Source organism: Mastomys coucha, unplaced genomic scaffold (assembly GCF_008632895.1).
Source record: "Mastomys coucha isolate ucsf_1 unplaced genomic scaffold, UCSF_Mcou_1 pScaffold16, whole genome shotgun sequence".
NCBI classification, from domain to species: Eukaryota; Metazoa; Chordata; class Mammalia; order Rodentia; family Muridae; genus Mastomys; species Mastomys coucha.
This window is the reverse complement of record NW_022196898.1, coordinates 37,408,341-37,432,888: the sequence shown is the minus strand read 5'-3', so window position 1 is coordinate 37,432,888 and position 24,548 is coordinate 37,408,341. Positions and strand designations below refer to the sequence as shown.

At 51.9% G+C, this 24,548-nt stretch overlaps 1 protein-coding gene across 3 annotated transcripts; it reads left to right on the top strand.

The window, feature by feature from the left end:
* The first annotated feature begins 2,466 nt into the window (after positions 1-2,466).
* Positions 2,467-24,086, top strand: Lmna (lamin A/C). Of its 3 annotated transcripts, none has more exons than XM_031374394.1 (12): positions 2,467-3,070; positions 16,480-16,636; positions 18,123-18,248; positions 18,452-18,622; positions 18,815-18,940; positions 20,135-20,355; positions 20,451-20,673; positions 21,095-21,202; positions 21,314-21,433; positions 21,813-21,905; positions 22,612-22,878; positions 23,140-24,086. In XM_031374394.1, the coding sequence occupies exons 1-12, from the start codon at positions 2,715-2,717 to the stop codon at positions 23,164-23,166; spliced, it is 1,995 nt and encodes a 664-aa protein (XP_031230254.1). In that variant the 5' UTR covers positions 2,467-2,714; the 3' UTR covers positions 23,167-24,086. The 3 variants fall into 3 exon arrangements, with proteins under 3 accessions (XP_031230254.1, XP_031230255.1, XP_031230256.1); XM_031374395.1 differs by lacking the exon at positions 2,467-3,070 and adding an exon at positions 11,877-12,005; XM_031374396.1 differs by lacking the exons at positions 2,467-3,070; positions 22,612-22,878; positions 23,140-24,086 and adding an exon at positions 11,878-12,005 and having other exon boundaries at positions 21,813-22,018.
* Positions 24,087-24,548: the final 462 nt, after the last annotated feature.

Below are 24,548 nucleotides of genomic sequence, written 5' to 3'. Positions count from 1 at the left end.
TTCTCTGCCAGTGGGAAGAGGCTCTTGTGACACCAAGCAGGGTAGTGCTGCTCTGAGGCTTGGTTTGCAGAACTCCACACCCTGGGAGCCCAGTCCCCAGGTCTTTGTCAGCCACTTTGCTCATATGACAGCTGACCAGGGTAGGCAGGTGCAGAGTTCATGTCACAACAAGGAGAGGCATGGTTGAGAGCTGGTTATCTTCCATCATGCCTGGCCTCTCTTGCTCTCTCCTGAAGCTCCTGGCATTGGTCTGTGCTTTCACAGAGGAAGGCAGACTCTGGTCTTTGGGATAGAGAATTAGGGTAGAAGGATTCCCCTCTGAAGGTCAGATTTAGGATTGAGGCCATCTTGATTGTAGTGGTGGCACCGATCCTTTGCTAAGAGCTCAGAGCACAGTTTGGGATGAAAGCCCTTCATACTTTTTCCACAAAACGGGTGGGTAAAATAAAAAGGGTTAAGTGTGGTTTTGCTACTGAAGCCAGGAAGAGAAGCCAGGCGGGGAGGAATTGGGAGGGAGGGTGTAGGAAGGGCTGAAACAGTGGGAACAGCGTGAGCCTCAGCCCTCACGTTCCACTGGCTCACCCACCAGCCTCTGCTTCTGGGTTAGGAAGTAGGAGAGGGAGAAGCCAAGCCGAAGAAACAGTTTTTGCTGTTGTTTTGTCTGGGAAGTTGAATGGCAGCCGCATAGCCCGAGGGACTACAGGGAAAGCAAGCTGTGTTCTAGGTCCCTTCCCTTAGATGCATCCTGGGACCTCACCACACTGCCCAGTCACCTTCACAGAAATAGAACACTCCCAGAGCCAAGCGCAGTAGCTCCTGCTTTTGATCCCAGTACTCTGGAGACAGAGGCAGGCAGATCTCTGAGTTCAAGGCTCGCTGGGTTTACAAAAAAACGAGTTCCAGGACAGCCAGGTACATAGAGAAACTCTGTCTTGAAAAAAACAAAACAAAACAAAATAACAACAACAACAACAACAAAAAAACAAAAAACCAGGCTGGGCTTGGTGGCACTTGGGAGGCAGAGGCAGGTGGATTTCTAAGTTCGAGGCCAGCCTGGTCTACAGAGTGAGCTCCAGGACAGCTGGGCTATACAGAGAAACCCTATCTCGTATCTCGAAAACAAAACAAAACAAAGCAAAGCAAAATCAAAAAACCAAAAAAACAATAACAACAACAGAATCTCCCAGAGTTCCAACTCAAGCCCATGGCCCAGAACCTGTCCAGCCCTGGACCTGCAGGAAGGCAGGCTAATCAATGCCCTGAGTGTCTCACAGAGTGAACAGGGAAAGCACCATGGCAGAAGGAGATGCCAGGCCTAGTGCAACTTAGTGTAGGGCTACAGGAGAGGACTAGACAGCTGATCCCGAGTCTTTGATGGAGGCAGAAGAACCAAGGAACCAGAGTTACTATATTGGGAGATAGTCTAGTCAGGGCCCACCCAGAACTGGCTAGAAAGGCATGCAGTGGCTGAGGAGGGGGTAGCTTTGTGGTCCTCGCTCCCACTGTTTGGAATGGAACCAGGATGGAGACCCTGCATTAACAACCCTCCGACCCCGTTCCTTTTTTCAGGCCCTTCTTGCAGCCACAAAAATCTGGAACCCGGTGTCCCGGCCATGTGCTGAATGCACGCACAGCTCTGGTATCTGTTTTAAATTATCCATTAAAATAAGTACAGTCCTGGAAAAAAAAAATAAGTACAGTCTTGGACTTGGTTGGGTGGAGTGAGCTGAAGAAAAGGGCTGAAAGGGAAGGATTTCAACAGCCCCCCTTTTTCCAGCTGTCTGGGTCCAAATGAAAGGGGAGGGGGAATGGGAGGGGCCAGCTCCTGGCTTCTATTCTTGGCCTTCTCTTGGGGACTGAGGCTTACTCTTTAGATCTAAAACCCAATGTTTGGTTTTAAAGCCAGAAATATAAGGGGAGTGCATAGTTTGTTTGATTTTTTAAGGCCCTTGATCTTTGCCCCCAAACTTGAGGGCATAAAGTAATCTCTCAGTTACCTACAAACCCGGCCGTTCCTTTGCCATCCCACTCTTGGCACACTAATGCAGCCCTGAATGGGCCGTTCCTGTGCGTGGGGGAGAGGTGACTCATTATTACTACTGAAGAAAGGGGAGCCAGTGGTGGAAGTGGGGTGAGTCACTGATGGGCAGTAGCCTCAGCCTTCCCCCAACTTCCTTGGATCCCTGGGGATGCCTGGTCCTCTCCCTTACTTTGCACCTACTTCCCCTGGTCCCTCACCACACTATCCTTTGCCCACCCACTCTCATTCCTTGACTCTGCTCTTTACTCCAGAAGGCCAAAGGCAAGCTTGGAGTTGAGTAGGCAGGAACCAACATTGTGAAGCCCCAGGCCAGAAAGGGGTGTTCTGCAAAGTGAGGGTTGGCATGCTGGCTCCTCCTCACCATACCTGCCCCCGCCCCTTTGGGTATAGGATGGCTCCTTTAAGAGCAGTGGATCCACCCCCTGTAGAGGAGGGCCTATTAGAGCCTCTGCCCGGCTGTCAGTGACTCAGTGTTCGCGGGAACGCTGCCTCAGCCTCAACACCAGCCAACCCAGATCCCGAGGTGCGCCAGCGCCCAGCCCAGATCTCCACGCCTGCCAGGAGCGAGCTTCGCCGGCTCGCTGTCCCCCTGAGCAGCCTCTGTCCTTCTGTCTGAGTCCCGCGCCCTTCTCGGGACCCCTGCCCAGCGGGCAGCACTGCCACCCTGCCGGCCATGGAGACCCCGTCTCAGCGGCGCGCCACCCGCAGTGGGGCGCAGGCCAGCTCTACCCCGCTGTCGCCCACTCGGATCACCCGGCTGCAGGAGAAGGAGGACCTGCAGGAGCTCAATGACCGCCTGGCCGTGTACATCGATCGCGTGCGTTCCCTGGAGACCGAGAACGCGGGGCTGCGCCTTCGCATCACTGAGTCTGAAGAGGTGGTCAGCCGAGAGGTGTCCGGCATCAAGGCGGCCTACGAGGCCGAGCTGGGGGATGCCCGCAAGACCCTCGACTCTGTGGCCAAGGAGCGCGCCCGCCTCCAGCTGGAGCTGAGCAAAGTGCGTGAGGAGTTCAAGGAGCTGAAGGCGCGGTGAGTGAGGCCAGGCCGACCGGCACCAGGGAGGCAGCCTGTAACTGGCCATCTAGTCCCCTCCTCCCCGGAACTGCCTCCCGCGGGTGACTGGCAGTGCCAAGGGTAATAGTTATGACAGGACACAGAAGGGAGGGGGTCTCTGCGAGAAGGTGGGGGATATGAAGTGTGGTGGGGGCATTGAGACCAAGTAGCGTTGGCGACAGAGCCTCACTCTGTCAAGGTGGGATTTTACAGCCATTTGGAGCCTGGGGGATGGGCTTGAGGAAGGCAGAACAGGCTCTACCAGGTCTTGGAACTCCCGAACGCTGGCCCGGGACACATCAGAATGGGTGAAAGGGTTTTATTAGAACTTTCTTAGTAGGTTTGGCACTTTGCCAATCTTGCCCAACGTAGCTCTGAACACATGATGTCCACTAAAACACAGCGCCCACACTGACATTTGCCCAGTGGTACTGTAGAGGGGTCACCAAGGTGGCACAGCCCCTTTCTCCCATAGCTGTGTAAGCATGGCCGTCTCCTGGTTCTTTCTAGGAGCTGGGAATGTCTGGGCCTTTTCCTAGACTCTCAAGCACACCAGAAGCACATCAGGAGATCTGCTCCCTCGCAGATCCCACAGCCCTTGGGCCGCCTGGGCTAGGAATGCAAGGGAGGGTGTGGAGGGAGGCTGGAAACAGAAGCTAATGGCTCAGGAAATTCTGTTCTGCCTGGGTCTGGGACACCCCAGTTCGGGCCCTCTGTTTGGTGACTTAAAGGTTTTGGAAGTTCTGTCCTTTTCTCACTCAGCCACTTTCATTTTCCTAGCCAGCCAGACTTTACTCTGGCCCATCCTCTGAGCTGTTGATGTCTTGATCTTATTAAACCGCTGGAATACAATGACATTTTTTGAAATCCAGCCGTTAGGGAGCTTCACAGGCCACTCCCATGGCACCCATCCCTACCCCACCCTACCCCACCCTACTTGACTCCACCTTCTTTCTAAAAAGGCTCTCCAAAGCCTGGAGGTTTGGGCCCTTGCTCTTGGGGCTCCCATTGAGCTCTGTGTCTGTGGTCTTTTCTTCTGTGTCGTAGACCCAAGCCAAAGAGCGTTGGACATGTGAGCAGATGACACCTAAGGCTGGTACCTTTGACTTCTCTTCCTCTTTTTCCCTTTTTGCATTATCTTCTGACAAAACCCACTGGGTATCTGTGGTTGATCATTCTATTCTTTACCAGATCCGAGCCCTGGGTGGTGGGCATGGCAAGCCCATCACCACCTCAAGTGTGAGCGGAGGTCATGTGCACAGATGGGTCCAGCCTTTCTTTCTGCTAGTAGGAATTACCTGTCTTTTTATCCATTAGGGATACAAACACCTTATTAAGAAGTACATGAGGCAAGTTAGAGGAGACCTAGTGAGTTAACTAGTTAGTGATCTACACTAGTTAAGTCAGCCACCAAAGCTCTTGCAGGTCCCGGTGCAGAGCCTGTATAGTAGATCTGAGGACAGGGACAGTGACATCTATAGCTTCTTGTTCATCTAGCCATGCCACTCTGTATCTTCTGCCCCCAGTGCAGCTGTCCAGCCTGACACCAGGTGGTGTGTACACACGTTGGGTAGGGGCCGGGTGATGTGTGGACTTTTTTATATTTAGCCACCTGCCTCTATTCTCCACTGATCCTAACTGAGGAGGCTGGGCTTCCGGGAAGGGAAGGGGGGGTGGGTATACATACCTAGGTCCGTGCTGGTGGGGTGGAGTGGAGGTGAAGGAACTCAGATGGGTGTCTGCCCTTCTGTGTCCATCTTAGAAGACTCAAGGCTGCTGCTCCTTTTTATGGCTGTTGAGCTCAGGCTGAGGTGGAGAAATGCCCTGAATGAAGTCTGGGGAGGATGAAAGGCATTGTCCAGTAGTCCCTCCCACCAGGGCCGGGGTGGGGAAAAGTGACCTGTTTAATGTTTAATTGGAGCTCAGAGTTCAGGGTCAGGCTTGGTGTGAGATGGGAACACACTGTGAGACCCTGTGACAATCTGTAGCACAGCTCAACTTGGGTCTCTCAACTGCACCACAGGCCTCTGCTATCCAAGCTGGATTGTAAGTTCCAAGGAAGAGGAGGAGGAGAAGGAGGAAGAGAGGGGGAGCAAAACAACTCTCTCTTTCCCTCTCCCCTCCTCTCCTCCGGAGGTTTAGACATCTAAGCTGGGAGAAGGGGACAGTTGGAAGTGAGGGGAAGGCTCACCCCAGGCTTAGGGCTGGGCAAGCCTTACTCCAAGCTAGACAGCTGCATGGATGACTCAGACGCCACCCCTCCTACCCTAGTGGCTTTATAAGAGACAACAGGAGACAGAGAGTATAGACCACAGATGTCTGAAAGGGAAGGCTATGGACCTGGATATCTACATCTTCTATCCTCTCTCCACAGCATCCAGGGGTTCCTTTCCTGCCTGCCCTATCTTTAGATTTATTTAAGTATGTGTGAGAGTACACGCACATGGGCCGCAGTGTACATGATAGAGCACAACTTGGGGAATTTGGTTTTCTCCTACCTAATATGGGGCTTGGGGATCAAATTTATGTCATCAGGCTTGGCAGCAAGCTCTCTTACCCATAAAACCTTCTTGATAGTCCCTTGCCTCCTTCCTTGGAACCTCAGATAATAATTCTAGCACTCAGGAGGCAGAGGCAGGAGGATCACCAGAAGTTTGGGTTAGGCTAGCCTAGCTTACAAAGTTAGTCTAAGCTATATAGTAAGACCTCATCTCAGCCAGACAGTGGTGGAGCACGCCTTTAATCCCAGCTCTTGGGAGGCAGAGGCAGGCAGATTTCTGAGTTCCAGGACAGCCTGGTCTACAGAGTGAGTTCCAGGACAGCCAGGGCTACACAGAGAAACCCTGTCTGGAAAAAACAAAAGAAAAAAAAAGCATAACAAAAGGATAAAGGTGGTACTGTAGTTACTGCCCAACTAACCTCACCACCTCGCCGCTCTTGTGGCGTGCTCAATACTCTCCTTCTTCTCTGTGAGGAATGACACAAATGGAGGTCAGAGGGCAACGTGGAACTCAGCTTGTCAGGCTTGGTGGCAAGGGGTTTTACTCACCCACTCATCTTGCTATTGCTCCATAAAGTATCTTTTTTTGTTTTTTTGTTTTTTGTTTTTTTGAGACAGGGTTTCTCTGTGTAGCCCTGGCTGTCCTGGAACTCACTCTGTAGACCAGGCTGACTTCGAACTCAGAAATCTGCCTGCCTCTGCCTCCCAAGTGCTGGGATTAAAGGTGTGCGCTACTACTGCCCAGCCATAAACTATCTTTTATTCTTCTCCAGACCTTTAACATTTTTTTTAAAGATTTATTTATTTATTATATGTAAGTACACTGTAGCTGTCTTGAGACGCACCAGACGAGGGCGTCAGATCTCATTATGGGTGGTTGTGAGCCACCATGTGGTTGCTAGTATTTGAACTCATCACCTTCCAGCAGTCGGTGCTCTTCCCTGCTGAGCCATCTCACCAGCCCGACCTTTAACATTTTTATGTGTATAAGTATTTTGCCTGCATTTATGTATGTGTACAACATGCATACCTGGTACCTGTGGAAGTCAGAAGGTAGCATCAGATCTCCTAGAACTGGAGTTGGATGGTTGTGAGCCACCATGAGTGTGCTGGGAACTGAACCTTGGTCCTCTGCAAGAGCAAGTGCTCTTAACCACTGAGCCATCTCTCCAGGCACTTCCCCCCAATTTTTTATTTTGAAACAGGATCTTGTTTTGTAGCCCTGGCTGACCTGGAACCCACTGTGTACATCAAGCTGGCCTCAAACGTCTACCTGCCTCTGCTTTTGGAGTGGTGGGAATAAAGACAGGTGCCACCATGCCATGCCATCTCTACACATACATACATATATACATACATACATAATATATTAATAATTAATTAATTAATTTACTTATTATTTTTTGAGACTGGGCTTTTCTGTGTAGTCCTGGCTGTCCTGGAACTCACTCTGTAGACCAGGCTGGCCTCCAACTCCGAGATCTGCCTATCTCTGCCTCCCAAATGCCAGGATGAAAGGTGTGTACCACCACTGTTGCCTGGTCCACCCTACACTTTTAAGAACAGATAATTGATGCTAGAGAGATGGTCCAGGAGTTATGAGCACTTGCTGCTCTTTAGAGGACTTGAGTTCAGTTCTCAGCACTCACAGGCAACTTAAAACTGCCTGTGAATTCAGCTCTAAGGGATCTGATACCTTCTCTTGGTATCAGAGGTCTTAGGCAACCACACAATACATTTTACACACATACACACACGAACACATATGTATACATACATGCACACACACACATTTTTGTTTTGTTTTGTTTTGTTTTGTTTTCAAGATAGGGTTTCTCTGTGTAGCCCTGGCTGTGCTGGAACTCACTCTGTAGACCAGGCTGGCCTCAAACCCAAAAATCTCCCTACCTCTGCCTCCTAAGTGCTGGGATTAAAGGCATGTGCCACCACTGCCTGGCTAATTTTCTTTACTAAAAAATTTAGGAAGACTGGTAGAATCTGGAACCAGAGTTCAGAACACTGTACATAGGAAATTAGAATAGCAAAAAGGGATAGATAGGGCGTGGCTCTGTGGCACAGTGCCTACCTATCACTACACACATAGAGACATAAACACACACAGAGATACAACAGACACACACACACACACATATAAAAACACACAGAGAGACATACACGGATATACACACACAGACACAAACAGAGACACACCACACACACACACACACACACACACATGACATAGATACAAATGTACATACATGTACATACATGAGTTCCAGGCGAGCCTGGTCTACAGAGTGAGTTCCAGGACAGCCAGGGCTATACAGAGAAACCCTGTCTCAAAAAACAAACAAACAAACAAACAAACAAACAAAAGAAGTGGGAGCGATTCCCAACCCACCAAGCAGAAGCACCTCTTTCCCCTAAGACCTTCGTGCTCGATGCCCCCTGCATTGGCAGACTTCTGTGACTCCAGTGCAGAGAAGCAGGGGGCTGCAGGCTGAAGTGCTCATAGGAACAGCACAGGCTGCGGAAGGCAGAGGTTTGTCCCACACCCCTCGGGGTGAAAGGTTAAGACATGAGTGTCTGGCTTCCAGTGGCTACTCTATTACACCTTCTCTAGCATGAAAGACAGGATGGACATCTAGCCAAGGCTCACTTCTGCTCTGAGGCCAGGGACACATTTGCCTCCATCTGTACCTGGAAAGACACAGAGCCCTGTTAGGCTATATATACATCATTGAACAGTAACTGGGAGCGTGCTGATTGAGAATCAGCTACTTGGATTGGAAGGAGGCTGTGCCCTTGGGCAGAACTGTTACATTGACAGAGACAGCATCTTCAAGGGTATCAGGCCCTAGGTGATCCCAGTCACACCCCGATAGAAGGAAAGAAGCCGGTGCAGCTACGCTCCGAAAGGGTCAGGGTGGGGCTAAAAAGTACTTAAGGAGCCCAAGGGAAACAGAAAAAGCCATTCCCCACTAGGGTGCCCCTATTATCTTCCTCTGGCCTCAAGTGGTCAGTGACACTTCTGCATGCCACTCAGTAGCTCATTGTCAAGACTGAAGCCAGGGCAGCTGGGAGGACAGCTGGGGGGACGCCTTCAGCCTTCACCTACAGCTGTGCCCTCTGCTCTCCTTACACTCTGCCCTCCCAGCCCTGCCCAGCTCTAACAGCCAGGAGGCCCAGAAGAGTCTCTTGTAGCCCCCCTTCCTTCATCCCGGTAACTGTGCTGAAGGTGACCCAGGCCAGCGCTAGCATACCTGGAGTCACTGGAGACGTTACAAGACCTGTTAGCTCTCAGTAAGATGTGGCACTAACAAAATGACGGATAGTGTTAGGTCATAGTTAAAACTGCTGTGGCCCTCCGTGTGTCGGTGTCCCTATCAATAGGTTTACCCTTGTCCCTAAATTGCTCTGTGACCTTGAATTAATCAACCCTCTCCCTTTATTTCCCTAACAGCAAAAAAGGGGGGGGGGGACAGTTAGAACAGATCTGCACCTTGGGTTTCAAAGCAGTACAATGACCCATAAAGTGAGGAAAAGTCCTCTAAATACCACATGAGAGGTAATAAAACCAAGTACAATAAATTGGAGTCTAGTTAATAGCCAGTGCAGGTTTTTTGTTTTTTTTTATAGAACTATTTCCCACAGCAGTGGAATTAAAACCACTCGTCTCCTTCCTGCTTCTCGGAAAGAGCTTGTTGGAGTTGGTTAATTATTATGACACTACTGTCTTAGCGTAGGCTTTGTTTTCACTGTTGTCGGGAAAATAAAGTTCATTTCAGTGGCTACCTACCTTGAGGACAATAGAAAGGGCCCTATCGTGCAGCAGGATAGTCTGCCCGTGGCACTGACTGACCAGTTTCAGGGCTAGAAGGGAGGCTCCTGAGAAAGGCAGGACTGATCTGTCCAACTGCCAGGGTCAGATATCACATGCCAGAAGCTAGTGGGTGGGGCACAGTGACCTTACCTGCTCACCTGCCACTCATACTGGTGTACCCAGCCTTGGCCCTTACAAATCCCTTCAGAAAAGGGATAATATTTGGGAAGGGGATCTCCCTACCTTACTGTCTAGTTATAGGAGGGGAAGCAGGAGTCCTGTCCACTGAAGCAGGGAATAATTCAGGCTGAGATCCTGGGCCCGGAAGTGGGAGCTGAGTCATGGATGGCACGCAGGATTCAGAGTGGATGGGAGACCCAGAGCTTGTCTAGTCAGTGAAAACGCTGCTGAGGTGGGGTTTCCTTACATCAAGCCACAGCAAGAAGAATGGTGTCTAGATGTGGTGGGGGACACACAGAGCCTTTTTAGGGCCACCTCAGAGATGTCCTCTTTAAAGGACACAGTGGCCAAGGGCTAGGAAGCTTTTGGAAATGGAAAGGCTCCCCTGTTCTTCCTGCAGAAGCTCTACCTATGACTGCCACCTCTGCCAGCTGGGAGGACCTCTTGAATCGTTCCGTGTTTAGCCCAAGTACAGCGAGACCAGAAGTTCAGAGCTTTCCTCTCTGCTTCCTCTCCTGAGTTGGGGAGTGGCTCAGACTCCCTCCTGAGACAGTCAGGGTTAATAAGTGTGTGCTACCAGATAGAGGGTGGCTACTAAGTCCCAAGAAGTCACTGCTGAGTAACACTTTCTGAGGAGTCCCTCCAGTCATTCTGCTCTCTTGGGCCACCCTCTCTACCTTCCTGCTGTCTTACTTTTATCTGTCCTCAGGCCCTACCCTGACATCTCATGACAATACAAATTTGACTTCTGGAATTGTAGGCTAGAAAGAAGAGAAGTGAAGGTCAGCAGGAGACTGAAAGGAAGAAGGCAGGAGTGAAGCTGGTTGCTGGGTAGCTAGGACCCCCGTGCTCTGGCCTCTGGCTCCAGGCTTCTCTTTTGTACAATGCCACGTTGATACATCCAGCAGCTGTGACTCAGGCCTGGCTCCTTGCCAGCCCCAGTGCCTCTGCTAGAGTGGTGTCTGAACATGTCAGCAGGCCTCCTATCCTGCTCTGGGCACCAGAACCCTACCAGACTCTCCCTCATCCTGGAATTAAGACTTGCCTTTGTTTGGGGAAAAGGCAACTGAGATCCTGGCCATTCTGGAAGCAGATCTGAGGCCTCAGATCCCATTAGATTCCAGGCCTATTCAGTAGGCTAAGAAAGGCTTGAGGAAGCTGAGCGTTGCCAACCATGGGCACATGTGCCTGCCTCGAGAGGCCTGAGGTGGTCCATACTGTGGTACTTACTGTGTGGTTTTCTTTCTTTTTGTTGTTTTTGTTTTTTGAGACAGGGTTTCTCTGTGTAGCTCTGGCTGTCCTGGAACTCACTCTATACACCAGACTGGCTTTGAACTCACAGATCTCCTCCTGCTTCTGCCTCCCAAATGCTAGGATTAAAGGCTTGTGCCACCACCTCCCAGCCTTAACCTTGTGGTTTTCAAATGACAGACATCCAGAGTTTCACAGGACAGGTTTTGAGGAAGGTTCAGGAGACTTCTAAGTGTCAGGAATACCTGCCTTGCTTACTTCCTCCCTGCTTAGCATGCCAGATTCGGGCTGCCCACATCCTGCCAGAATTTGAAAGTGGTCACAGACCCACGGACCAGCCAAGAAACCAAGTAGTAGGCAGGGGTTTTTTTGGATGGCTGCCGAGTCCAGAGCTAGTGTAAGGTTTGAAGGTAGTCAAGAGTGGTAGATGCCCGCCGGGCGGTGGTGGCGCACGCCTTTAATGCCAGCCCTTGGGAGGCAGAGGCAGCGGATTTCTGAGTTCGAGGCCAGCCTGGTCTACAGAGTGAGTTCCAGGACAGCCAGGACTACACAGAGAAACCCTGTCTCGAAAAAACCAAAAACAAAAAAAATCCCCGGGCTAAGGTGGAGCTCAGTGAAAGTATGGAGAACAGGCGGGGTTGCTGTGCTAGGCTAGATATAGAAAGCTTTCTGTATTTAATATGCAGTACATGCATCATTCATGTCTACATAATTAAGATACTGGAAACTGCATTGTTAATGGAAAAAAAGTAGGGTCTGGGAATGTAGCTTGCCTAGCATTTAGGGGTTTGGGTTTGATCCTAGCATCCCATAAACCACGTGTAATCCCCAGCACTCGGAAGGTAGAGGTTGGAGGATCAGAAGTTTAAGGTCATTCTTGACTATTTCGCAAATTCGAGGCATCCTAGGATACCTGAGACCTTGTCATGAGTCAAAGTAAATAATAAATAAACCCATATGGGTCTAGGTCCAGCGGCAGCTTGGGCAGGGTAGGGCCGGAAGTTAGCAAGGTAGAGGGGCTGCGGTCCCAGGAGGACCTGGGAGCAGCACCTCATCACCCTGCCCGGCCACAGGGGTCACCGGATCTTTCCGGAACTCCCGAGGGCGCGAGGCCTTGCTCTCTTTGGCCCAGCCATGGGGAACGCCGAAGGCCGGTGAGGCAGGCGGCGGACGGGCGGGGCGCGGGCCGGTCTGTCATTCCCTCCCGCTCCTTATTTTTAGCCGGGTGTAGAGTCTGGGCCGCCGGTCCCTCCCCCAGGACAAGGGAGGAAATGCAGGCCACTCCCTCTGGGCTTAGGTTGTTGCTCCGGGCAACCAGGCCAAACAGGCCGCGCGGCTTCCATATCTGGCGTGTGAGGTGGCTGAGGAGGATGACTCAGTGGGCGGGTCAGCGCCTGGCCCTGTGCCCGTCCAGCCCGTCTGCCACTGCTGCCTTTCTTCTCTAGAGCAGCCAGGGGGGACCCCAGCCTTGCCTCCCACCCCTTACCCGTCGGCGGGCTTCTCACTTACCTTGCTCCTGACTGCTCTGTTCCCCTCCCCCACGCCCCTCTTTGAGCCAGGATTGCCCACTGGGATGAGTTAAACCGGATACCCAACCCTTCTTGCCCCTGGCCCCTGGAGGAGGCAGCAGGGATGCAACCACTCCTTTGCTCAGGCAGAGCGTGGCACCAGGCCTGGAGCGGGGTATGGGCAGGCAGGGTCTCACTGTCCCCCTGAGAGCACTGGACTTCCCGTCCCCTTGTCCTGGTATTGTGGGCTCTGAATGTGAGTCACAGGAGGAGCCCGGGTTCCCCCATCCCAGCTCCCCTGGTCCGCCCCACCCAGTCCTCCATACCAACCCAGCACAAATCCAGCTTTCCTACTACCACGCCCAGTGGGCTGGAACTGGACCACACCTCTATGGAGACACAGCCGCCTAGGCCTGTCCAGTGTCTGCATGGCCAGCCCAGGCTGAGACCTTCCTCTGCCGGGAAGGAAATGGTATTTGATAGAGGACAGCCATTTAACTCGAAAGTTTTTCTCTCTTTTAAAAATCTGTTTTAAATGATATCAAATAACTGTTAATAGTGTTAACATGTACTTTGCATTACATTGCTATACATGAAATGTTTTTTTTTTTCTTTTTCTTTCCTTTCTTAAGAATAGTATCTCGCTGGGCGGTGGGGTTGCCTTTAATCCCAGCACTTGGGAGGCAGAGGCAGGCGGATTTCTGAGTTTGAGGCCAGCCTGGTCTACAGAGTGAGTTCCAGGACAGCCAGGGCTATACAGAGAAACCCTGTCTCGGAAAAATAAAAATAAATAAATAAATAAATAAATAAATAAATAAATAAAAGAATAGTATCTCACTGTGGAGTCCTGGTTGGTCTGGAACTCTCTATGTAGATCAGGCTCGTCGTGAACTCCCTGAGACTGCTTCTGCTTCCCAAGTGCTGAGACTACAGTTGTATATCACCATACCAGGCTTAAAGCATGATTTAAAAACAATTTTTTTTGTTTGTTTAAAAAAATAGGAATTTTCGGGGCTTAGTGGTGCTGCTTAAATCCCAGCAGTCAAGAGGCAGAGGCAGACTGATCTTTGAATTAGAGGCCAGCCTGGTCTACAAAGTTCCAGGCCAGCAGACAGCCAGGGCTATACAAAGAAGATGAGAGAAAGGGAGAGGAGTATGAACCCCCCTTCCCCATTTCTTAGGGCATGCTTGTGGCTCTGTCTACAGAGCTCCCAAGGTCTGAGTCATGAGCCCATGGGTGATAGTGGCTTCTTCCCCCTAGATGGGGCTCCCCATGCTTGACTAAGAAAACCACAAGTTCTTCCTTGATAATGTGTGCTTGAGGTTTCCCTCAGCTACAGGGCGTGTCTCAGTCCTTAATGGAGCTTCTTCAGTGCTGGGTAAAGCACTGGAAGGGACCAGAGAATGGACAAACAGCCTCCTGGATTTTACTGAAGGCATGAACACAAGCTCTGCTTTCTGTGGGGCCCTGGGCCCTGGCTGGAGCTCTTACCCACTGCCTTTTCTGTATCACAGAGATGTATAGCATCCATCTCTGAGGGCAGTTAATACTGTCATCATAACAGCGGTGCCTGGCATATAAGCTCATGAGAAGTATTTGCTGTTACAGTCATGCCCCACATAGCAGTGTTTCTGTCAGTGGCAAGTCATACATGAGGAGGGTCCCAGAAGCTTCTAACATCTTGTGCGATCACAATGTGATATTTGCATAGTGATGAAACTAGTTAATCACTTCTCACAACACGACTCCTCTGTTGTTACGTGACACATGGCTAGATTATCATAAAAACCCAGCCCTGTGCATGTCAGACCATACACTCCTGGAGGACAGGGCTTTTGCACCACATCCCAGTACAACCAAGAACAAGGGGAACCCTGGGAATTCCACCTCTAGTTCACAAGGAGGCAGAGCTAGGAAGTGTCCTTGAGGCTAAGCATCCTCAGTTTAGTTGGGGATGAGTTTGTTAAAAAGGATCCACTCCTTCTGCTCCTGGCTTATTTGTGTAATCTCTCCACACCCGAGGCTTAGGAGGGCAGTGGTGGGTGGGGGTGGGGGAGTGTGAGAATGTCAGCTTGGACACTGCCCCTATGGCTGTCTGCCGTGCTTGGTGTTGGCCGAGCACCCTCCTCTGCAGCTCAGTTTCCTCATCTGTAAGAGGGGGAGGTTGAAGGACTCAGAGCTGGTCTTTTAAGTCTCCCCCCACATCACCAGCAGCACCCCAGCCGGCTGTCCTTCGGGGTGGAGAGGCCCCTCTGGGAAGCCGTGGCCAGCCTTGGAGCTGGCCCAAGGAGCTCAGATTCTGTCCCTGCAACTTGTTGCCTGCACCCATGCTTTTTCTTTATTTTCTTTCTTCCCCTGCAGCTGTCTCAGCTTCGGAAAAGTTCTGAAGTCATGGAAAGTTGGGGCTGTGCTTCTAGCCAGGGCCGGGCCGGATGGCAGCCAAAACCTGAGCTGGGTTTTGACTTTATTTTTAGCTTTTCGTGCTAAGATGGAGGAGGAGAAATAGTCTCTGGTTCTGGAAGGGCCTCTGCAGGAGAAAGATACCATTGCATGAAATCGTTTGTTTGCAGTGTGGAGGGAGCCACACAGCCGGGGGTGCAGCCTCCAGGACTCTGTGCTCTTCCCTGACCCTCTGTGGTCCTCCCAGACCAGTAGAACCTAGGCTTCCAAGTCTAGCCTTTCCTCTGCTCCTGCAGGATGGATCGCTAGGCCTATTACTACTTAGAGATTTTGTGGCAAGAGAAAAATATGGACAGGGCTGGTCTTCCTGAAGTGGGTCCCCCTGCTTTACTTGCCCATCTACTTTCCTTTTTAATTTTGGGATGTATCACGTGCGTGCAAGCACATAGGAGTGCTGGTCTCCTGGAGGTAGAGGTCGGAGGACAGCCTCCGGTGTTAAGTCTTTTTACCTAGCTTGAAATGTGTTTTTTTGTTGGCCACTGTACAGCCATGGTAATTGAGCTGCAAGCTCCTGGGATGTTCTCTTGAGCTCCTATCTCACCGCAGAAATGCTGGGGTTACATAGGTGTTACCCTACCCAGCTTTAGGTGGCTGAGGATCCAAACTCAGTTTCTCATGCTTGCGTGGAAGCTCCTAACCCAGAACCAGCTCCTCAGCCCTTAGTTTTCCTTTGCTGTGGTGGGCTCCTCATGAGAACAGATAATCCTGTAGATAGTTACTAGTACCAGGCCCCTCCCAGGGTCTACTGCTCCCCCTTACTCCCTCCCAGGGTCTACTGCTCCCCTGCCCCCTCCCAGGGTCTACTGCTCCCCCCACCCCAGTACTTATGAAGGGATTATGTCTGGAAAGTTCTCAGGCTTTCCAGAGATTTTCAGGAAATTAAGACTTCTCTGTTTCTCTAGTTCACTAGCAGAAAGAATCAGGAATGTGGGGGAGGCAGAGGCATTCCCGGGTGGTAGAGACTAGCTAAATAGCTTTGTCTACTATAAGGAGCTAGGGAGAGGGTGTGGCTCCAGACTGGAACCCCATGAATCTGGAATCCTAGGATAGACATCTGGAACAGATGCTAGAAAGCCCAGCAGCGGGGAGGGCTTAGTCTACTGTCGGGGTTCTGATGGAGGGTCCCTTTGCTGTGTGGGGATCAGGGGTCTTAAGACTAAATCCCAAGAAGGGAAAGATCTCATATGCTTCCCTTATCCTTGTCCCTGATCTCCCTAGGGAGATGATTTCCCCCAAAGTCCCACATGAGCCAAGACACTCACAGTCTGTAGGCTCCAAGGGAGGGAAGCAAGCTGAATGGGGAAATGGGTGGAGTTCAGGGGAGGAAAAGGTTAAGGCCCTGTGTGGGAAGGGGTAGGAGACAAAGGTGCCCTGTCTATTTTAGAGGGAATAGGAGGCAAAGAGAACCAGGCATTCATATCATCTGATCTAGCTTCGCCATTGGCCCCAGGCACGTTCTTGGGCCCTGAGTCATGGGAATGGTAGAGAAGCAAGAAGGGGCTTTTGGGAAATCTTAGGGGTGGTGAGAACCCAGTCCCAGAAGCTAGTGGTTGCCAACAAACCTAATGTAAGGATGCCCTCTTCTGACAGCTTCGGGGACCGCAGAGCGGTCCCATCCCAGCCACACAAGCTCCTGAAACCTGCCCTTCTCTTTTCTAGCAACACCAAGAAGGAGGGGGACTTGTTGGCTGCGCAGGCCCGGCTCAAGGACCTGGAGGCTCTTCTCAACTCCAAGGAAGCTGCCCTGAGCACTGCTCTCAGTGAGAAGCGCACATTGGAGGGAGAGCTCCATGATCTGCGGGGACAGGTGGCCAAGGTAGGCTGCTGTCTGGGGGCCCTCCTGTGACCCACATGACCCCACCTGATGAATGGACCTTGGGAGCTGTCTGGTCCAACATGCCCTTCAGTCCCATTCGCCTGTTCACCTTCACTTCACCGGTCTAGAACACTGCTCATCCTTCCTTGGATAGCAAGGAGCAGTGCAGTAACTTAAAGCAACCCACAAAAACCAGCTTTGTTTAACGGCACAGTGTAGTACTCCTGGCTCTGATTCCTGGCCTCCTGTCTCCCTAGATGGCTCCAACCACTTCTAAGGAGAGCTGTCCACTGAGGTCATAACAGATATGATAGCTAAATTGTACCTAGGTGTGGGTTAGTGCTGCCTGTGTGTGCAGTGCCCGTTACTTTCCAAGCTCTCCTCTCTGCTCCTCTGATCTCTCGTGCTGCGATATGATATAGAGCAGGAGTGAAGAAGTCAGGGACACAGTTTAGTGACTCCAAAGCCAAGGCCCGGCCCCTGCTCTCCACCCTCCCTCAGCTCCCTCTGCAGCTCTTCCAGGCCTGCAATTGCCCAAGATGAATGCCTTAGCTCCGTGCTTCCTCCAGAAACCATTCTCTAGGGCAGTTAAGGGTCTCTCCTCCTGGTCTAGCCCTTGCCTGCCGGTCCTGCTCCCGAGTCGCCCCTGTAACAGCACTTCAGCTTTGACAGGACCAGTCCTCTTTTTTTTTTTAAAGATTTATTTATTTATTATATGTAAGTACACTATAGCTGTCTTCAGACACCCCAGAAGAAGCAGAAGAAGGGGTCAGATCTCATTGCATGAGCCATCATGTGGTTGCTGGGATTTGAACTCACAACCTTCAGAAGAGCAGTTAGCACTCTTAACTACTGAGCCATCTCTCCAGCTCAGGACCAGTCCTCTTGAAAACTTAAGATGATGCCTGTACCTGACCTGTCCCTGCAGCCACTGCAGCCACTCATGTCTCTTCCCAGACTCTACTCACTTGCCCTTCGAGTCCCAGGCCTTCCCACCCCCACACTTTGTTTCCTTCTTCCTGTTCCTGCTACATTCTCTGTCGACCTCTTCCATAGTAACCGCTGTGCCAGGAAAGGGAGATCCAGAACAGGGGAGTTTAGTATTAATTTTAAATTCTTTGTTTTTTCACTATTTTTTTCTTTTGTGGGCCCCCGACATGCCACAGCACACATGTTAAGACCAGAGGACAACTTGTAGGAACCTATCCCCTCCTTCTGCCAGTGGACTCTAGGGACAGAACCTAGGCTGTCTGGGCCTAATGGCATGCTCCCTCACCTGCTGGGCCATCTTACAGGCCCTCACTCTTGATTTCTTAGTACCATGGCTACCCTAGGTAGTTATTGTGAGAATGTGGGTATCCTTCCCCTCGTGGGCACTGAAGGCCTTCACTGCCTCTAGACCTGCTCTGCCTAGGAACAGTCATCACTCAGCTTCTTTGGCATATCCCAAACACCCTCTCCATGAACTTGGCTTTCTTCCTCCCAGCTTGAGGCAGCCCTAGGGGAGGCTAAGAAGCAACTTCAGGATGAGATGCTGAGGCGAGTGGATGCTGAGAACAGGCTCCAGACCCTGAAGGAAGAACTTGACTTCCAGAAGAACATTTACAGTGAGGTAAGCATCAGGCTGCACAGGCCTAACTATGGACCACTAGCCACTGGGCTCAGGCTGGGAATGCGTCACCTGTATGCCTGGCTAACTGAGGGCTGCCCATGCCTGGCCTGTGGGGTTAAGGCGAGACAGAGAGCATGGACTTCTGGTCTTAGCTTCTAAGGAACCATTCCGATGTTCTAAGTGTCTTCACTTAACCCTTTCAGGAACTGCGTGAGACCAAGCGCCGGCACGAGACCCGGCTTGTGGAGATTGATAACGGGAAGCAGCGAGAGTTTGAGAGCCGGCTGGCAGATGCCCTGCAGGAGCTGCGGGCCCAGCATGAGGACCAGGTGGAACAGTATAAGAAGGAGCTGGAAAAGACGTACTCTGCCAAGGTGCTGGCCCCATCCCATCCTCTCCCTGATGCTGCTGTGGCAGCCTGTCCTACCCATGCCGGGTGTGCCCTGGGGACGGGTGGGTGGTGGCAGGGGATTGGGGAGCCCAGGACCTGAGTCTGCAGTAGGGGGATGCTGTCCTCAGGCCCCCACCTCCAGGTTCCTGCTCTCATAACTGTGTGTTCCCTGCAGCTGGATAATGCCAGGCAGTCTGCTGAGAGGAACAGCAACCTCGTGGGGGCTGCCCATGAGGAACTGCAGCAGTCTCGAATCCGCATTGACAGCCTCTCGGCCCAGCTCAGCCAGCTCCAGAAGCAGGTGATCCCCAGTTTACCCTTCCCACCACAGCACTGGTCTAAGCAGATACTGCAGAAGCCCCCTGAAACGAGGAGGAGGAGAGGGAGGGAAGGGATCCCAGGACCACACACCATGGTTTGGAATCTCATGCCTCTCTGGCTTTCCAGGGTTCCACTTTAGTTTGCCTTGACCCTCAGAGCCTCTACTTTACTGTGCATGAAGGGTTTTTTGTGTTTGTTCTGTGCCTGCTGAGGACAGAACCAGAGGCCTTGTGTGTGGTAGATAGGTGCGTTCTCACTGAGTTACAAACCCAGCTGCATTTCCTACTTGGAAATGAGCTTCCCTTGGACTGGATATGTGTCAGTGGGTACAGTGCTTGCTTATCATGCACTGTAGAAGCCTGGCTTCTATCCCCAGGACCACAGGGACCTGGGTGGTGCATGCCTTTCATCCCAGGCTGAGGTATCAAGATTCAGGATCACCCTTAACTACACAGCAAGTTTGAGACCAACCTAGACTACATGAGACCCTGTCTCAAAAAAGAAAGAAGCCAGGCTGTCCTGGCACATACCTTTAATCCCAGCACTCTGGAGGCAGAGGCAGGTGGATTTCTGAGTTCCAGGCTAGCCTGGTCTACAGAGTGAGTTCCAGGACAGCCAGAGGTACATAGAGAAACCTTGTCTCAAAAACCATAAATAAAAGCCAGGCGGTGGTGGCACATGCCTTTAATCCCAGTGCTCGGGAGGCAGAGGCAGGCAGATTTCTGAGTTCGAGGCCAGCCTAGTCTACAGAGTGAGTTCCAGGACAGACAGGGCTACACAGAGAAACCCTGTCTGGAAAAAACAACAAACAAACAAAAAACAATAAAGTAAATAAATGAAAAAAATCCTTAAAAAAAAAAAAGAAGAATGGGAAATGCTGAACATTCTTGTCCTCTCCAACTCCCTGGTCTGTCATAACACTGCAATGTGAAATGTTACATGTGTCGATATTATTTTAGCTGGCTACATTATTTGTGACAAAAGAAGATGGGGGGGTCTAGCGTCAGAATGAGAGATTTCAGTCAGATGTTAGGAAGGGTTTCCTGGTCACCGGATAAGGCCATGGTGGCTCTAGAGAGAACCTACAAATCCTGAGTGTCCCTCAGCCTTCCCCTGTGCCCCTCCCTCTTCATCGACATTTGGGAGCTCATCAGACCCTTATTCCCCACCCCAGTTGGCAGCCAAGGAGGCAAAGCTGCGTGACCTGGAGGACTCGCTGGCCCGTGAGCGGGATACTAGCCGGCGCCTGCTGGCTGAAAAAGAGCGAGAGATGGCCGAGATGCGGGCGAGGATGCAGCAGCAGCTGGATGAGTACCAGGAGCTGCTGGACATCAAACTGGCCCTGGACATGGAGATCCATGCCTATCGAAAGCTGCTGGAGGGCGAGGAGGAGAGGTGAACTGGGAGGGGTCTAGAGATCTTGTCAGGGGCCTCTGGCCTGCAATTCCCATGGCTAACCCCCCCGCACCTTGTCTCCTCCACCTTCCCAGGCTGCGCCTGTCCCCCAGCCCTACCTCGCAGCGCAGCCGTGGCCGCACCTCCTCCCACTCATCCCAGTCTCAGGGTGGAGGCAGCGTCACCAAAAAGCGCAAGCTGGAGTCTTCCGAGAGCAGGAGCAGCTTCTCGCAGCATGCTCGCACTAGCGGGCGCGTGGCAGTGGAGGAAGTAGATGAAGAGGGAAAGTTTGTGCGGCTGCGCAACAAGTCCAACGAGGTGGGTCTATGGATTAGGGTCTTGTTTTTCAATGGCTGGGAGCCCTTGGTTCTCGTGGAGCATCTGTCTCCCTATCTGAGAATTTGGAGTGTGTGATAGTCCATTCATCTTTAAATTGTCGGGAAGATGCACGATGTGTGTGTGGCACAATATGACCCTTGAGCGAATAGACTAGGTTTGGTAGTGGTGGCAGGCCTGCCTTTGCTGTCGCTATATACTTTTTGTTTTGTTTTGTTTTGTTTTGTTTTTGCGATGGGGTCTTGCCCAGGCTGTTTTTGATCTTCCGGGATTAAGCTGTTCCCCTGCCTCAGCCTGCATCGTAGCTAGAACTCCAGGTGTGCACTGTGGTAGCCTACCTGAGTGAGATAAGCCCAAGAGCCAAGTTGAGCTCCCTGGCCTCCTCCCTCCACCTTACTTGCAGGACCAGTCCATGGGCAACTGGCAGATTAGGCGTCAGAATGGTGATGACCCTTTGATGACATATCGCTTCCCACCGAAGTTCACCCTAAAGGCCGGGCAAGTGGTGACGGTGAGTGGAAGGGTGGGCCGGCCGGCACTTGGGACTCTGGTGGGGTGGAGAAGTTGGCCTCACAACCGGAGCATTATAAGAATAAGCACATCTTAAACCGTCTTTCCCCAGATCTGGGCTTCAGGAGCTGGGGCCACCCATAGCCCCCCTACTGACTTGGTGTGGAAGGCGCAGAACACCTGGGGCTGTGGGAGTAGCCTTCGCACTGCTCTCATCAACTCCACTGGAGAAGTGAGTATGTTGCAGCCGGTAGCTTGCTGGACAAGGCTCCCCCTGGTGGCCATAATGGGAGATAGCTACCTCCAACCCAAGGGAAACCTGCCTTGGATTTAGGATCCCTTTCCTGAGCCCAATTCCCACCCAGTAAGCAAGCCAGAAGTCTCCCCAGTAGAATAATGGGTGGAAGTCAGCCAGTGAGTGTTAACAGCAAGACTCCAGCTTAAAGAGAACTGTGTCCTTCCTGCATGTGTGTGTGTGTGTGTGTGTGTGTGTGCACATTCCTTAGCCCCAGCATCAGAGGTTGGAGCGAGGTTATACAAGGGCCTGGGATGGTTCTAGGCTACACAACCCTCAACCCCTGACTCTTGGGCCTGGACTTATGTCCCCATAGGAAGTAGCCATGCGCAAGCTGGTGCGATCACTGACCATGGTTGAGGACAATGAGGATGATGAAGAGGATGGAGATGAGCTCCTTCACCACCGTGTGAGTGGCAGCCGCCGCTGAGGCCCAGCCCACAAGGGTAGCCCTGCCAGCCTAGGGCAGCTCTCCCACTTCCATGCCAAAGTCTTTTCATTAAAGAATGTTTTGGAATGCCACTTGCTGCCCTGGCCTTTCTTCTCTCTCCTCCCTCTACCTTGAACAGGGAACCCAGGTGTCTGGTAAGGAAGGGAGTGGGGACTTTCTGATGGCCTATTCCATGGTGGCAGTGGACAGGGATCTATCTGGATTTGTCTCCTGTGAAGGGGATGGGAGGACAGAGACGGCCCCAATCCTGCCTCTCTTCCTCACTCCCATTGCATGCATGCTTCTCTCCTCTCTTCTTCCACCCAATTGCATGCTTCTCCTCAGATTTCCCTGCAACAATGTTTTCTCTCATTCCTGTCCCCTCACAAATTAAGTTTCTCCATCTTCAGTCTTCTTCTTGATTGCCCCATAAGTGTCTAGGAATCAGGAGAGAGTTAAAGCCACAGCTCTTTATTTCGAAGGCTTCCTGGCCACCTCCCACTGTCATGCCTTCCTCTCAGCCACAGGCCTCCCAAGTCCCCATCACTCTGGTTGTCTGGGTACAGACAGAGGTTACCTTCCTGCACAATGGCCAGGAAGCTACAGGAGCCCAGACTCTAGGTGCTGGTCCTAAGAAGTCAGTCCCAAGCTCGCTGTCCCTCCTGAGCCTTGTCTCCCTTCTCAGGGTTCCCACTGCAGCGGCTCGGGGGACCCCGCTGAGTACAACCTGCGCTCACGCACCGTGCTGTGTGGGACATGTGGGCAGCCTGCTGACAAGGCTGCCGGTGGCTCAGGAGCCCAGGTGGGCGGATCCATCTCCTCTGGCTCTTCTGCCTCCAGTGTCACAGTCACTCGAAGCTTCCGCAGTGTGGGGGGCAGTGGGGGTGGCAGCTTCGGGGACAACCTAGTCACCCGCTCCTACCTCCTGGGCAACTCCAGTCCCCGGACCCAGGTGAGTCTTCTCTTTACCTCTGCCCTACAGCAGGACACTGCTCACTGAGCAGCAGGGCAGGGCAACCCAGGGGAGTGGGGTCCCCCTCCTTGCAGCCCCTCTTGTACCCTGCTCCTCCTGTCTGAACCCCAGGCTTGAGGTCAGGGTGAGGCCCAGAGTGTGAGGGTTGGGGAGACATACACACTCCCCCTTTGGGGTCAGGGAGGGGAGAGGAAGGGCCAGCCACCGCTGCTCACACCTCTGCCTTCTCTTCTCTCTTAGAGCTCCCAGAACTGCAGCATCATGTAATCTGGGACCTGCCAGGCAGGGCTGGGGGCAGAGGCCACCTGCTCCCTCCTCACCACATGCCACCTCCTGCTCTGCTCCTTATGAGAGCAGGCCTGAAGCCAAAGAAAAATTTATCCCCTGCTTTTGGGTTTTTTTTTCCTTCTATTTTTTTTTTTTTTTCTAAGAGAAGTTATTTTCTACAGTGGTTTTATACTGAAGGAAAAACACAAGCAAAAAAAAAAAAAGTCTTTATCTCCATCCTAAGTCCTTTCCCTTTCTTTCCTCGTATCTGCCTTAAAACCAAAGGGCTTCTCTTAGGAGCCCAGGGAAAGGATGCTTTTATAGATTCTAGATTTTGTCCTGCTGCTTTGGCTTGGTCCTCATCCCAGGACCCTGGGACATGGTGCCTGAGAGGCAAGCATGGAGTTCTCTTCACCAGCCTCCTCTGACAGCTGGCCCACTGCCAGGCCAGCTGCAGAGAAATGAGGTGCAGAGAGGATGACTGAGAAGGTCAAGCCCCTCCTGGCTCACTACACTTGGCCGAGGCTCCTGTGCCTGCCTTTCCCTCTTCCTGCCCTTCCTTAGCCTGGGGCGAGTAGATTCCCAGAGGCAAATCTGCCATGCTTGCTTTTTCTATATTTTATTTAGACAAGAGATGGGAACGACGGGGAAAGAGAAGGGAAGATCAGTTTGAGCCTACCTTTTCCCAGCTTACGAGCCTGGTGGGCTCTGTCCCAATGATGGAGGGCAGTGTCAAGTGGGATACAGGGAAGAGTGAGGGATGAAGGCTCCCAGAGATGGGGAGAACCTGCTGGGGCTGGTGAGAAGCCTCGAGGGTATGATGATTGGTAGCTACAGCAAACACTAAGGAACCCTTCACCCCATTTCCCATCTGCACCTCTGCTCTCCCCTCAAATCAATACACTAGTTGTTTCCATCCTGGATTCTGTGGTGTCTCTTTGTTGGGTGTCACGTGTGTTTTCAGGGGCAGACACACGCACACACAGGTGCCACACATTCCCTACATATTCACTGCTACTCAGCTATGAAGGTGTGCATTGGGTACTGAGGGGAGGACTTCTATAAAGGTCAGCACATGTGGGGTGAACAAAGCATGTCCTTTCTAACTCTCATCCACACAGCACTGATCCAACACCTTCCAAATGGGGCCAGCAAGCCACATGTGCGTCAGACACAGGAACGCAGAGAGAGGGAGGGCAGGGTGTAGGGGGCTGGGAGTAGCAGAGCTTCCCTTGCTGCACCTGTAGTCCCAGCACTCTGGATGCTGCTATTGCCTTGGTAGGCTGAGATACTCTCAGAAGAGGAGAGGAGAGGAGAGGAGAGGAGAGGGAGAAGGAGAAGAGGAGAGGGAGGAGAGGAGAGGAGAGGAGAGGGAGGAGAGG